The sequence below is a fragment of the Triticum urartu genome, chromosome 6A (assembly GCF_056163025.1).
Source record: "Triticum urartu cultivar PI428250 chromosome 6A, HENAU_Tu73, whole genome shotgun sequence".
NCBI classification, from domain to species: domain Eukaryota; kingdom Viridiplantae; phylum Streptophyta; class Magnoliopsida; order Poales; family Poaceae; genus Triticum; species Triticum urartu.
Genome location: NC_141878.1, coordinates 345,242,722 through 345,255,476, shown reverse-complemented (window position 1 = coordinate 345,255,476; position 12,755 = coordinate 345,242,722). Strand labels below are relative to the sequence as shown.

General features: G+C 47.8%; 1 protein-coding gene across 1 annotated transcript; it reads left to right on the top strand.

Moving 5' to 3' along the window:
* The first annotated feature begins 1,897 nt into the window (after nucleotides 1-1,897).
* LOC125516157 (nuclear transcription factor Y subunit B-1-like) lies at nucleotides 1,898-5,017 on the top strand. The gene is made up of 6 exons (XM_087530337.1): nucleotides 1,898-2,061; nucleotides 2,196-2,325; nucleotides 2,783-2,861; nucleotides 2,976-3,049; nucleotides 4,419-4,500; nucleotides 4,962-5,017. The coding sequence occupies exons 1-6, from the start codon at nucleotides 1,898-1,900 to the stop codon at nucleotides 5,015-5,017; spliced, it is 585 nt and encodes a 194-aa protein (XP_087386463.1).
* The last annotated feature ends 7,738 nt before the right edge of the window (nucleotides 5,018-12,755 follow it).

Genomic DNA, 12,755 nt, shown 5'->3' with positions numbered 1-12,755 from the left:
AAATAGTAAACTATGAGGCAGCCATAGTTCAAATTTGACCCGCTTCCAACTGAATCAGCGGGAATTTGTCTTTTTCACGAGAGGTGGATAATTTTTTTTGAAACCCAACCATTTGGTCAATTGTGCATTAAATATGGCCTAGTATTTTAGAAAATTGATTTGGTCCAATTTTGCAACAAATATATGGTAGGTCCTTCACAAAATAAACTCATTTCAGGCACTCGAAAAATGGAACACGAATTTTCCGTGCAAAGAAAATAAAAACTCCCTTAGGCAACATTGTTTGCCATTCCAATATGCACCCTTGTGCATAGTATGAGATCATTTGAACAAACTATTCCATGAATGTGGCCATAAGATTGATCATCTGGCTTGAAAGGCATTGATCTCCACACATGATGGCTCGTTTCTGAGAACACTTTTTAAAAAGAATTGCCGTATTTCAAGTTTATTATTTTTCCTGGTAACTTGGCCACATATAATGACACAATGCGAAGGTTTTGCAATTTTTTGATTTTTTTTGAATTTTTTATGCCTGTTTCAAAATGCGATCAAAACGACGGGCATGGCCGTTCCTAGCTAGTGGTTGAATCTTGGAAAATTTTTCGTATTTCTCTGATTAAATAGATACTTTTGTACCTAAAAAATGATTTTTAGGAAAAATAAATAGCAAACTATGAGGCAGCTACAGTTCAAATTTGACCCACTTTCAGCAGAATCGGCAGAAATTTGTCTTTTTCACGAGAGGTGGATCATAATTTTTGACACCCAACCATTTGGTCAATTGTGCATTAAATATGTCCTAGTATTTTAGAAAAATAACTTGGTCCAATTTTGCAACAAATATATTATAGGTCCTTCACAAAAAAACTCAGTTTGGACACTCGAAAAATGATTAAAAATAGGTAGAAAGATCAGAAATGCATACAAATTGGTGCTCATCCATAAAATGTGGTCTAACTTGAGTGAAAATTTGTATAATGCCCTTTTGCAAAATATTTTTGATAGTTGCTTCACAAAATAGCTCTATCTTTAGTACTTGGAAATTATTTTAAATCACAGATTCTCGAACCAATCAGAACACTTCTCACGGATCACCCCACTCTATATGATCTGAACCGTCCACACTAGGCGAATCCAACGTCTCTCGCTCACCTCTCAGCAGGCCAACCCAAACCCTAACTCCACTCCTCTCCCCTCTCTCCCCCGATTCAGATCCACTCGCAGCCGCCACCTACCTCCCGCCCCCGATTTAGATCCCGCCGCCCACGCCCACTCTGCTGCCTGTGCCGTCCCTGATGCCTCACTCGCCGCGCTCGTCCCGCCCTAACTCCCCTCCCACTCCAGCCGCCGCTGCCCCCTTCTCCCTCCCACCCACGCCCCGCGCCCACGCCCCCAACCCCACCCCCTTCTCCTTCCCTCAGATCTTGATCTGCTGCGGCCCCCAACCCCACCCCCACTGCCACCATCGACGACCCTCACCGTAGACGAGGTCGAGGCCGACCCAAGATCGAGCCCATGCCCAGAGCCGCCCCCAAGATTCGCAGGCAACCCCATGCCAATCAGGACCTCGATCTGGATCGAGCAGGCGCTCTCCATCGATGGGGCTTGGGCAGGCGAGCCAACCGCAGTGGATTCGGCCCTCAGCTCCTCTGGTGGCCAGAAAGGCGCCGCGGAGGCTCGCGGAGCACGGGGACGTCGCTCGCTGCCCTCACCGCACATCCATTCCCCTCCACCACCTTCCCTCCCTCCCTCTACACGCCCGTCTATATAAGGTACACCTCCCTCTCCCCTCACCTCTCTCCCCGCGCTTCCGGAAGTCGGGGTCTAGGGTTTGGTGCGCCGGTGCGCTGATGGATCTGGTGGGGTTGCTGGTGTGCTGTAGGAGGGCGGCCGGATGTCGGACACGCCAGCAAGCCCGCCGGACGGCGACAGCGGTGGCTTCGGCGGCGTCAGGGAGCAGGACAGGTTCCTGCCCATCGCCAACATCAGCAGCATCATGAAGAAGGCCATCCTGGCCAACGGCAAGATCGCCAAGGACGCCAAGGAGATCGTGCGGGAGTGCATCTCGGAGTTCATTGCTTCATCGCCAGCGAGTGAGTGCCTCTGTTGACCGCTGCCGCTCTGTTTTGCCTGCCCGAATCAAGTGTGGTCTGGTGCTGACCTGTCGCCGTTTTGTCTTGTCTGTATTGTAGGGCGAGCAGCAAGTGCCAGAGGGAGAAGTGCAAGACCATCAACATCGACGACCTGCTCTGGGCGATGGCCATGCTAGGCTTTCAGGAGTACATTGAGCCCCTCAAGGTTTATCTGCAGAATTACAGAGAGGTGCATGCCCATTTAGCCATGTGGGACTTTTTTATCTGAACTAATTGGGGATGGATTAGTGCTTTGAGAGTTAGGTAGGTCCATGATAGTTTAATATGTTGCTGCTGTACCCTGAAAAGCTCTATTTGGCACTTTTGTTAGTCCTAGTTGGCAAATTTAAACACTCATGTTCAGCTTGGTGACTGATGAGACCCCACACTGCCTGGCACCAATCATCTTATTGTCCTTAGAACAAGTGTTGATTTATCCCTCCAATTACTACTGTCATTGAGATCTTCAATTGTTTACTGTTAATTCAGATAACTGAATGATTTGAAGCACTAAGAATTGTCTCCGGAGTCCAACTATTAAAATGAAGTCTTTTATTCAACTGGGACATGCATGCGTACATGTGCTTGGAAGATATATTCTGAATGTCCAGCTCAAAGCGTGATGGGGCTTTTTCTGTCTTGTGCAGGTTGCTGACTTTGGTCTGGCCAAGATCCAGCACGAAGACGACACAGCCATGTGTCTACGCTGGCGATGGGGACTTTCGGGTACGAAGTCGGGTAGATCTGCCGAGTCGAGATGCGATTGATGATAAAAACTCATGCAACAGAGATATCATAACATTTCCATTTTGTTACATGTTTATATTTATTCAAATTTAGCTGTTTACATGGCCGAGCGGTCCAGAGATGTTTCCTTCATGCAGCAGTTTAAGTTGCTTCCAATTAAATCTGCTGTGAATGTGTTATATATAATTGAATCTGAACAAAATTTATTCCTTCAATCCTATTCATGTTTGCTCGGTGCAGATTAATTGATTGTCTCAATGTTGCCAAAGCTAGCATGTTATCATGCCAATGTATTAAAATTAAGGGATATGAAATAACCCCCCTCATGGAAATACAATCGAATTCACCTTAGCATGGAAATACATCAAATTTGGATGAAAGGCAACATAAATGGCTTGTTGATCCTATTCAAATTATACCATGAACTTATTCTGCATGTATTCAACTAGATCAAGTTCAAGTACATTAGTTCGTCATATCTGTTATTAATACACTGTCCAAGTCATGAATTTCCTGAACTGGTGCCTGTATATATTTGGGTGCTTGTCAATTAGAAAATGTCTTCATCTAGCCTTGTCTCATCATTAAATTTGTGATACATATTTGCTGAACAATTTTCTTCTCCTATGTTATTCAAGGAAATCTATATGATTTCTATTCTTGACATAAAAAGATGAGCTAACCTCTAGGTATATACAGATGCCACCTACAAGTGAATGCTGAGATACCATGTTTGTACTACGTGCCAGTGTAGCTATACTGATACAAATACTACTTATGTACTTATGGAGTAGTAAATAACCTGTCATGTAATGTATACTAATTGGTGGATTGTATAGGGCAGCTCCTTGTCATGGGCGGCGCTGTTGTCGGCAGGGCCGTTTCTTCTTTGAATTACCACGCACGCGCGTCTTGTTTGTTGCTAATCAACTAGTGATTTGGGTGATTTTGGGTTGCTGTTAGTTTTGCTTCTGCAATTTAATGCTGTCAATGCTCTTTCCCGTTTGGTGGATCAACTAATTGCTTACAAATCCAGTAGGCATGAATGCTTACTTTTACAGATTTGTTTGACTGACTTCCTCAAATCTAGCTCGTGTCTATTTGTTGGATGTGGATCAAGTCTCCCTATGTCGATGAGTTCTAGATTCCAGTTCACCATGTTTCGCTTATGAATGAATGCGCTAGAAGTAGAACATAATCTATTGCATTGGTGGTTACTTTATACATTTTCTGATTGGTCAATCAGCTAGTTAGCTACAGTTTACCTTGATCAGCGAATGTCGATGGTCAAATAATTTACGTCCATTCTCCAGATCATAACATGTGGTTCTTGGATAGGTCCCTTTTTGAACCCTTTTTTATCTGAATCCCATGAAGAAGTAAGTGAGCCTAGTTTTTTTAACATGCTTGCTGTCTTATTAAATCAGGGGGAAATTATTGCCTGGATAGGTGCTTTCTTTTGTGAAGTTAGTGGATGTTGATCAAGCCCCCCTTTCCGCTGTATGAAACGTTTCTCCTGTTGTACTTCATAAAAAGCTTTCTGCTGATGGCAGGAAGAAGAAGGCTGTTCACAAGAAGATGGCAGGAAGAAGAAGGCTGATTCGATTCGATCCTCAAGGTAGCCCTTCCCTTCCCTTTCTCTCTTCGATTCGATCCGATCTATGCACAAAGTTCACTAGTTTGGATGCATCATAGAACTTGTGGTGGTGGTGTTTAGATTGCAGCAAGCAAAAATACAAGTGTTGAGCTTGTTAAGTGTTTTGTTACGGTGAAATCTGAACCATTTATTGAATAGTAGGATGGCCGACTTTCTATGATTATCTCTTGTTGCTATGTTTGTCTTTTCCATATCCAAATCATGTCTATGAATTGGTGTGCTTGAAAACCAAGGAATGCTTCTATTCCTTGTCGGTGTTCTTTTTATTCTAGTATAAGATGAACCAGCTCGTTATTTGTTTGGTGGTTGGTTTGCATACATGTTCTTTTCCTGCAGAAATATGTTGTGGTTCCTTGCAAAGTAAATATGCTGTCAGATTTACTTTTATTTTGTTCCTAATCATTTTGTTCTATAACGTGCAGATGTTGGCCTTTCATGTTTCTTCACGAGCATCAGGACAAAGTTGGAAGAAGCATAGTTCTAGCTCATTGGAGCTAGTTCTGGGAGTAATGAAGCCCTTTAGGCTGATCCTATTTGTATGTGTGTTATATGATGTAGACTCTACACTTGTAGACTCATGTGGTAGACTCATGTGGTAGACCCTACACTTGTAGGGCTCATGTGATAATCATGTGGTAAACTGTACACTTGTAGAGCTGTTATCCAATTGTAAACTTGATGATGATCACATTGTACGTATGTTATATGATATAGCAGATTGCTTCTTGCTGTTACTTGAAGTATTGTGTTAGTTTTCTGTATTGGTATATTGAAATTTGAAGAACATGACCTTGATAGCAGGGTCCGTGAACCAAAACGCCACATTTGGGACCTATTTACCAGAATTTGACAATTGGGGTGCGTAAAAAAAAGAAAAACAAAGGCTATAGCCCAAAAATAAAAAGGCTATAATGTTGGGCCTGGCCCATGTAGCTGACCAAAATTAATAGGGAGAAATAATATAAAAGGCCGAATTGTTGGGCTAGGCCCATGTAGAAAACTGAATTGGACCGGGCTGAATCTTGTGCCACATCAGCTTGCCACGCTGGATGCCTACGTGGACTGGGGAGGTTGCTAGTGACCAAAACAGAACAATAGGCTTATTTTGGTCATAAACGTTTGTGACCATTCCAGAAGAAAGGTCGCTATAGTTAGTTTACGACGCCCAGCTTTTGACCTTATGTTTTTTGGTCACAAAAAGGTCATAAATGGAAATTTGTGACCATTCAGTGACCAATAGTGGTGGTCATAAGTTGACATATTTCTTGTAGCGTAAGCACATGCAAGACATACATCAAGTGTTCTCAAATCCTTAAAGACTCAATCCAATAAGATATCTTCAAAGGGAAAACTCAATTCATCACAAGAGAGTAGAGGGGGAGAAACATCATAAGATCCAACTATAATACCAAAGCTCGCGATATATCAAGATCGTGCCACCTCAAGAACACGAGAGAGAGAGATCAAACACATAGCTACTGTTACATACCCTCAGCCCCGAGGGAGAACTACTCCCTCCTCATCATGGAGAGCACCGAGATGATGAAGGTGGCCACCGCAGAGGGATTCCCCCCTCCGGCAGGGTGCCGAAACGGGTCTAGACTGGTTTTCGGTGGATACGGAGGCTTCTGGCGGTGGAACTCCGGATCTAGGTTTCTTTCTAGAAGTTTTGGGTTATATAAGAGGTGTTGGAGTCAGGAACAAAGAAGGGGGGGTCTCCGGGCTGTCCACGAGACAGGGGGCGCGCCCAGGGGGTGGCCCGGAGGCCCCCCTGCCTTGTTCCCGACTCCAACACCTCTTATATAACACGGGCGCGCCCCCCACCCTCGTGGGCAGCCTGAGACTCTTTTGGCCCAGTTCTTTTACTTCCTGGCCTTCTTCTGGTCCAAAAATAAGCTCCATCAAGTTTCAGGTCAATTGGACTCCGTTTGGCTTTCCTTTTCCGCGGTACTCAAAAACAACGAAAAAACAAAAACCGGCACTCGGCTCTAGGTTAATAGGTTAGTCCCAAAAATCATATTAAATAGCATATAAATGCATATAAAACATCCTAGATGGATAATATAATAGCATGGAATAATCAAAAATTATAGATACGTTGGAGACGTATCAGGTACCTTCGTGGAGACCGTCAAAGGGTGGCAACAGCAGTGGTTCTACGTTACAAACCCTCGCGATGCCACTTGGGCCGCGGCTCCTGAATTCCAGTCCGGCACCCCGATGCGGCTCACCTCCTGGCTAGAGAAGGGTTTGGACTGGTCTTTGTCGGACGAGCTGACAATGCTTCAGATGCGCATCAGACTCATGGTGGACAAGAACGTCAAGCTTGTCAATGTGATCCAAGTGATGCTCGTTCGCTGGATCCTGCCGTGCCAAAGCCGGACTTGCCACTTGTGGGAGTTCGATCCGGCCAAGCACCAGACCTTGCAACAGTTCTTCGACACTATGCACGAAGACATCTGGAAGGTGCTCTTCTAGGCCAACGAGACGTGGCCGGCGACGACCGAGGACCGCGGACACGACCTGGCCCATCCCGCTAGTGCGGTAAGTTTTTCGTATTTCAAGGTGTATCCTTTACTTGCATACTCAAGGAAGATGTCTAAGCTTCCCAATTTGTTTTTTCAGGGCTGGACAAAGAAGGCAGAGCGGATTCGGTGTCCGGCTCCGCCCCGAAGAACCAGCTATCCCGCTTCTGACGAAGATTCCGGTTCCGGTGCCCTATCAAGCGCCGGAGAAGAAGGCCAAGAAGAAGGCCAAGGGGACCAGGGGTGGTCTCCGCCATAAGGGCACTTCGGATGTGACGTCCGAAGACGCCGAAACCCACTCCCCTCCCGCCACCAACACCGAGGAAGAGGAGGAAAGCAATTCTCCCCCTGAGGGGGAAGGAAGAAAAGGGCAGCCTCCATGCATCTGGAGGCAGAGGCATCCAAGAAGGGGAAGGCCTCTGCGGCAGACAACCCCACGTGGGAGATTGATAGCAGCTCCGAGTGGCGCCCCAGGGATAAGCCCCTGGCCGAATCGTAAGTACTCGAAGACGCACACAAATACCTAGCCTCTTTACTTCATAATTTTAACATGTTAAATCATGCACTTGAAGTCCGGCTTGTTCCGACCTCAAGCAATCCTCATCTTTGGGAAATTCGCTAGATCCGAAGGTGATGGATAGCGGGTCCCTTCCGGCTGCCTCCTCTCCCAAGGCTACGAAGGACGCTAAAGTGTTGTCCTGACGGACCCTCCCGGCCCACGGGGAGGAACATGAGGCCATCACGGTGGCGCCAGAGGATGATACCTCGGCCGCCGGACACATGGGGGAGCAGATCCCCATGGAGACTGGCGATGGAGGCCATATCCAATTTGGCCCCCAGCCAAATATGATCCCGAGACCTATACGGCTCCAGAATCCGGCAAGCTTCGAAGGAGGCGCACCAATTCCACCGGTGGCCTCTGTCCATCTAGAGGCACCAGATACTCCATTGGAAGCGCTGCGAAGTGCTTCCATTGTTGAGGAACACCGTACCCTCATGGGTACGGTGGTTGAGAGGATTCAGTCCGCCAAGAGCGGACTGACCGAAGCCTGCACAAGCCTTCTAACAAGCTTTGAGGTAAGCGACACAATTATGTAAAAAGAATGTCATAGTACAGATAGTAGCCCCTGAGACATTGTCCGGTGTTTGAAAAGAAAAGCCGGACAGAGGATCAACTAATTTTCACAGGAGACTAACCATACGTGTCTATGTGAATAAGCAGGCGTCTTTGCTGGCTGCGACCTCTCATGCTGCGGAGGTATCCGGACTGAAGCAGAGTCTGGAGCGGACCGAGGAAGAGCTCGGCCGCGTGAAAAAACAGCTGGAGGATCATCAAGGTATGCAATGACCTTTTGTAGATCCAGAAGGGATGAATGATTTGTGCTGACCATAGTGCCATGATATTTGTTAGGAGCGGCGACCGAGGTGGAGGCCCTCAAGAAGGCGCTGGCTGAAGCCCAAGAGAGAGCGACAAAGGAACAAGCCGCTCTTGAGAAAGACGAGGCCAGGGTTGCTGAGGTCCAGCAGGAGCTCCAAGACACTGTGCAGAAATACGAGTCCTTGGAGCGCAATATTGCGGATCAAGAGTCCGAACTTGCCAAGGCCCGCCAGAGCGCACACGATGCCCAGATTGAAGCCCAGGGCACCCTCCAGGAAATCCATGAGGCTAGAAAAATCGCGGTGGGTAAGGCCTTTATTATGCAGAGCAAGTATGTGAAGAGAAGATTTCTCTTACTGACCCAGATTTGGAGTTCTCCAGGAGCGTTTGCGGATCTGCCGCACAGCATTGTCGACACTACGGAGTTCTTCCGACTCGAAGAGGGGAGCTTGATGGAGAAGCTGTTTTGGTCGCAATACCTTGCACCAGAACATCCGGTGCCCTTTAGCGATCAGCTAAAACAGCTAGTGGAACTGCATAGGGTGGCCGAACTAGCCATGAAGGATTTAATAATCCAGCTATGGCCTGCCGAAGTCATACCCAACAGCTACTTCGGGCTCGTGAAGCGGCTGGTTAATGCATGCCCCCGGCTTGACGTCATCAAGCGGCCGATCTGCATCGAAGGTGCGCGGATGGACTTTGCCCGTGTGAAGATATAGTGGGCGAAGATGGACGCCGTCAAACTCGCGACCGAGGGACTGCCCGCTGGCAAGGAGCACCGCACGCTGGAGCGGTATTTTGATGATGTCCTCAAGGGATCCCGCATTGTAGAGGGCCGGTGTTCAAAAGACATTATCTTTGAATGAGTACCTTCATGTTATCCCGCCCTGTATGATGAAAACAAGACTGATATGTAATATAATGCTTGCTGTTTATTTTGGGATTTTACCTCCTGTGCGGCCATTTATTTAAATCTGAGAGTTGGTCAGTCGTCGGCTTTAGCCCCCACGGAGGTAGTACGGGGGTGTTCGGGTTGAAACCTAAATACTCTTGATCCAAATTTTTGGTCCTTAAAGGAGGTGTTTAGCGCAGCGAATCAGGCAACCAGACTATGTGGCTTTATCACCCTCACTTAGCCATAGGAGTTTGACAATAGAAATGTAGGCGCAACCCCTAGTATTGGTTAGTACGGACTAGGGTGCTGTAGACACCTGATCGGGTGAAGGCCGATCCGTCGCATAATGCGGAAAAAATCGCAAGAGATTTTAACCTCCGAAGTGCTGACCAGCTCACGCCACATCATGACAGTCAGTTTTCGGCTTTCTCTACTAAGGCGCTCATCCGGAAAAACCAAGACACAATCACAGTAGTTCTCCCTTTACTACCCTAGCCGATAGAGCAAAACGTAAGGTAGTAAGCACAGGAGCCGGGCAACCCAACTATTTACCAAAGACATGATTCGGAGCCGATGCATATAATGCTAAATTCGGGGGCCGAACTATACTATAGAAGTGTTCAGACTTGGTGCCGTAGTATGGGGCGCGATAAAGCCCCTGGCGAACTACAGCGTACCAAAGTGTATGGATGCAATCGATAAGAATAGCGAAATAAAATGAAGTAGTAAGATAGTGCCACATAAGTTGGGCCGCAAACTGTTTCCATTATGGTTTTGATTAGTACGTCAAAGCGTATTTGTACAAATAGTGCGATAAGCAATAGTGGCTATTTAACATGCCAAGACCAAGGGGGAGCTGCGTACGGGTCTTGAAAGCAGGTAGAATGATCGTTAAGAAGAACATCTAGAGATTCCCCCACACATCTGTGCTACTTGCCACCCTGGTGTATCTGTCCTTCGAAAGGACCGATTATCAGGCCGCCGAGAGGGTCTGTGGAAAAGAAACCTGAACAGGATAAAAAAGAAAAGTAAGAGTATGTGTGTCCAGGGAAGGTCGAGCCGTATTGTGGACCACAGTCTGGTTATGCCTCTGTCTCTGCCCATGGTATTTTTAGTGCGTAGTTATGTACGCGCGGTACATATGCCGCTACTTGGTCGAGACTGAGATGGAGGCCGAATTGCTAGTCAAGCTCCTGACGAGCTGGACTGTCCTGCTGCAGAGTAGTCCGGACTCGTTTGATAGTGTCCGGGAGCATGGCCGCCGAATTAAGGTTCTGCTTGTTAAGGCTGCTCTGTACTTCTGCTACCAGGGTCGCGGTGTGCTCCTCAGTATGGAGGGAGCGCTTCGTGTTTCCATTGACTGTTATGACACCGCATGGTCCGGGCAGCGGGTGATAGCCACTGCGGAAGGGGACGATATCGAAGATCAAGTCCTCGCTTCGGAAGTTGTCCGGAGATCCGAAGATGACTTCTAGTGTGATTGAACCCGTGCAGCGGGCCTCTACACCTAGTATAACTCCTTTGAAGGTAGTTTTGGTGAGCTTGATCCTTGATGGATCGATGCCCATTTTACGCACTGTATCCTGATAGAGCAGGTTGAGGCTGCTGCCACCGTCCATGAGGACTCGCGTGAGGTGGAATCCATCGATAATTGGGTCGAGGACCAGTGCGGCTGAACCGCCATGACGGATACTGGTCGAATGGTCTCTGTGATCGAAAGTGATCGGGTAGGACGACCATGGGTTGAATTTTGGGGCGACTGGCTCTATCGCATAGACGTCCCTGAGCACACGTTTGCGCTCCCTCTTAGGGATATGGGTAATGTATATCATGTTCACCGTTTTAACCTGGGGGGGACTTCTTCTGTCCCCCCGTGTTCGGTGGACGGGGTTCCTCGTCGTTATTCTCGCTTTGTGACCCCTTCTCCTTGTCTTCGGCGTTTAAATAGCTGGCCTGTTTGAAAACCCAACAACTCCGGTGGGTATGATTGGCTGGTTTATCAGGGGTGCCGTGGATCTGACAGGGACGTTCAAGTATGCGGTCCAGACTGGAAGGGCCCGAATTGTTCCTTTTATATGGCTTCTTCCACTGACTGGACTTAGAGCCACTGAAACCGGTGTTGACCGCCGTGTCATAGGTGTTGTTATCATTGTTTCGATGCTTGTGTCTGTTGCGTCGGGGCTTGCCATTGCTATTTTTGGCTTTAGAGGTGTCAGGTTCGCTTGCATTGTTATTGCTACGGGCTAGCTAGTTGTCTACGCCCGCGCAAAAGCGGGTCATGAGTGCCGTGAGGGCTACCATGGACTTCAGATTTTCTTGTCCGAGGTGTCGGGCGAGCCATTCATCGCGGATGCTATGCTTAAAGGCCGCTAGGGCTTCAGCATCCGGGCAGTCGATGATCTAGTTCTTTTTAGTTAAGAACCTGGTTCAGAATTTCCTAGCTGACTCTCCGGGCTGTTGAACTATGTGACTTAAGTCATCGGCATCCGGAGGTCTGACGTATGTGCCTTGGAAGTTGTCACGGAAGGTGTCTTCTAGGTCTTCCCAGCTGCCAATAGAGTTTCCAGGCACGCTGTTCAACCAGTGCCGGGCCGGTCCCTTGAGTTTTAGGGGGAGGTATTTGATGGCATGAAGATCATCACCGCGGGCCATATGAATGTGGAGAATAAAGTCTTCAATCCATACCGCGGGATCTGCTGTTCCATCATATGATTCGATATTCATGGGTTTGAACCCTTCTGGGAATTCATGTTCCATTACTTCATCGGTGAAGCAGAGGGGGTGTGCAGTGCCTCTATATCAGGCCAGACCGCGACGTAGTTCAGATGGAGTCCGTTCGCGGTTTTCGGCCCAGACGTGATTGTGCTTGTCATGTTCGGCTTAACGACCATCGTCGCGCGTCGGGGCACACCCCCGCGATCCGTAGATCGATCTGGCCGGACCTGATTTATTCTTTAGGTCCTGCCACAGGTCGTATGTGTACCTCCGAGCTGTTGTGTCTCTGCCTTTATGGCGAGGTAGGACGGGCTGGTGTTCGACTTGAGTTGCTACGTTGTCCCGGCCACGTGGTGGTCGATCAGCCGCATTACACGCTGATGGTACGGGCTCCCATGCCTCATCATCGAATTGAGGTAGCAATTTGCGCTTCGGGTAACTTTTGGTTTGGCGCTCGAGGCTGTATTCCTCGGCTGCCAGGACATCAGTCCATCTGTTGTTCAGCAGATCTTGATCAGCTTGAAGCTACTGCTACTTCTTTTTCAGGCTCCTTGCACTGGCTATTAGCCGGCGCTTAAAGTGCTCCTGCTCGAGAGGTTCCTCAGGCACGATAAAATCCTTGTTGCCGAGGCTCACCTCATCCTCGGAGAGCGGAAGATAGTTATTGTCCTCTGTGTCTTCGTTTATGGCATGTTCATCAGGG

Coding starts and splice junctions, on each gene's coding strand:
- LOC125516157 (XM_087530337.1), top strand. CDS start 1,898: ATGTCGGACACGCCAGCAAGCCCGCCGGACGGCGACAGCGGTGGCTTC. Junction 2,862..2,975: donor CTGGCGATGGGGACTTTCGG/GTACGAAGTCGG, acceptor ATTCAAATTTAG/CTGTTTACATGGCCGAGCGG. Junction 4,501..4,961: donor GATTCGATTCGATCCTCAAG/GTAGCCCTTCCC, acceptor TATAACGTGCAG/ATGTTGGCCTTTCATGTTTC.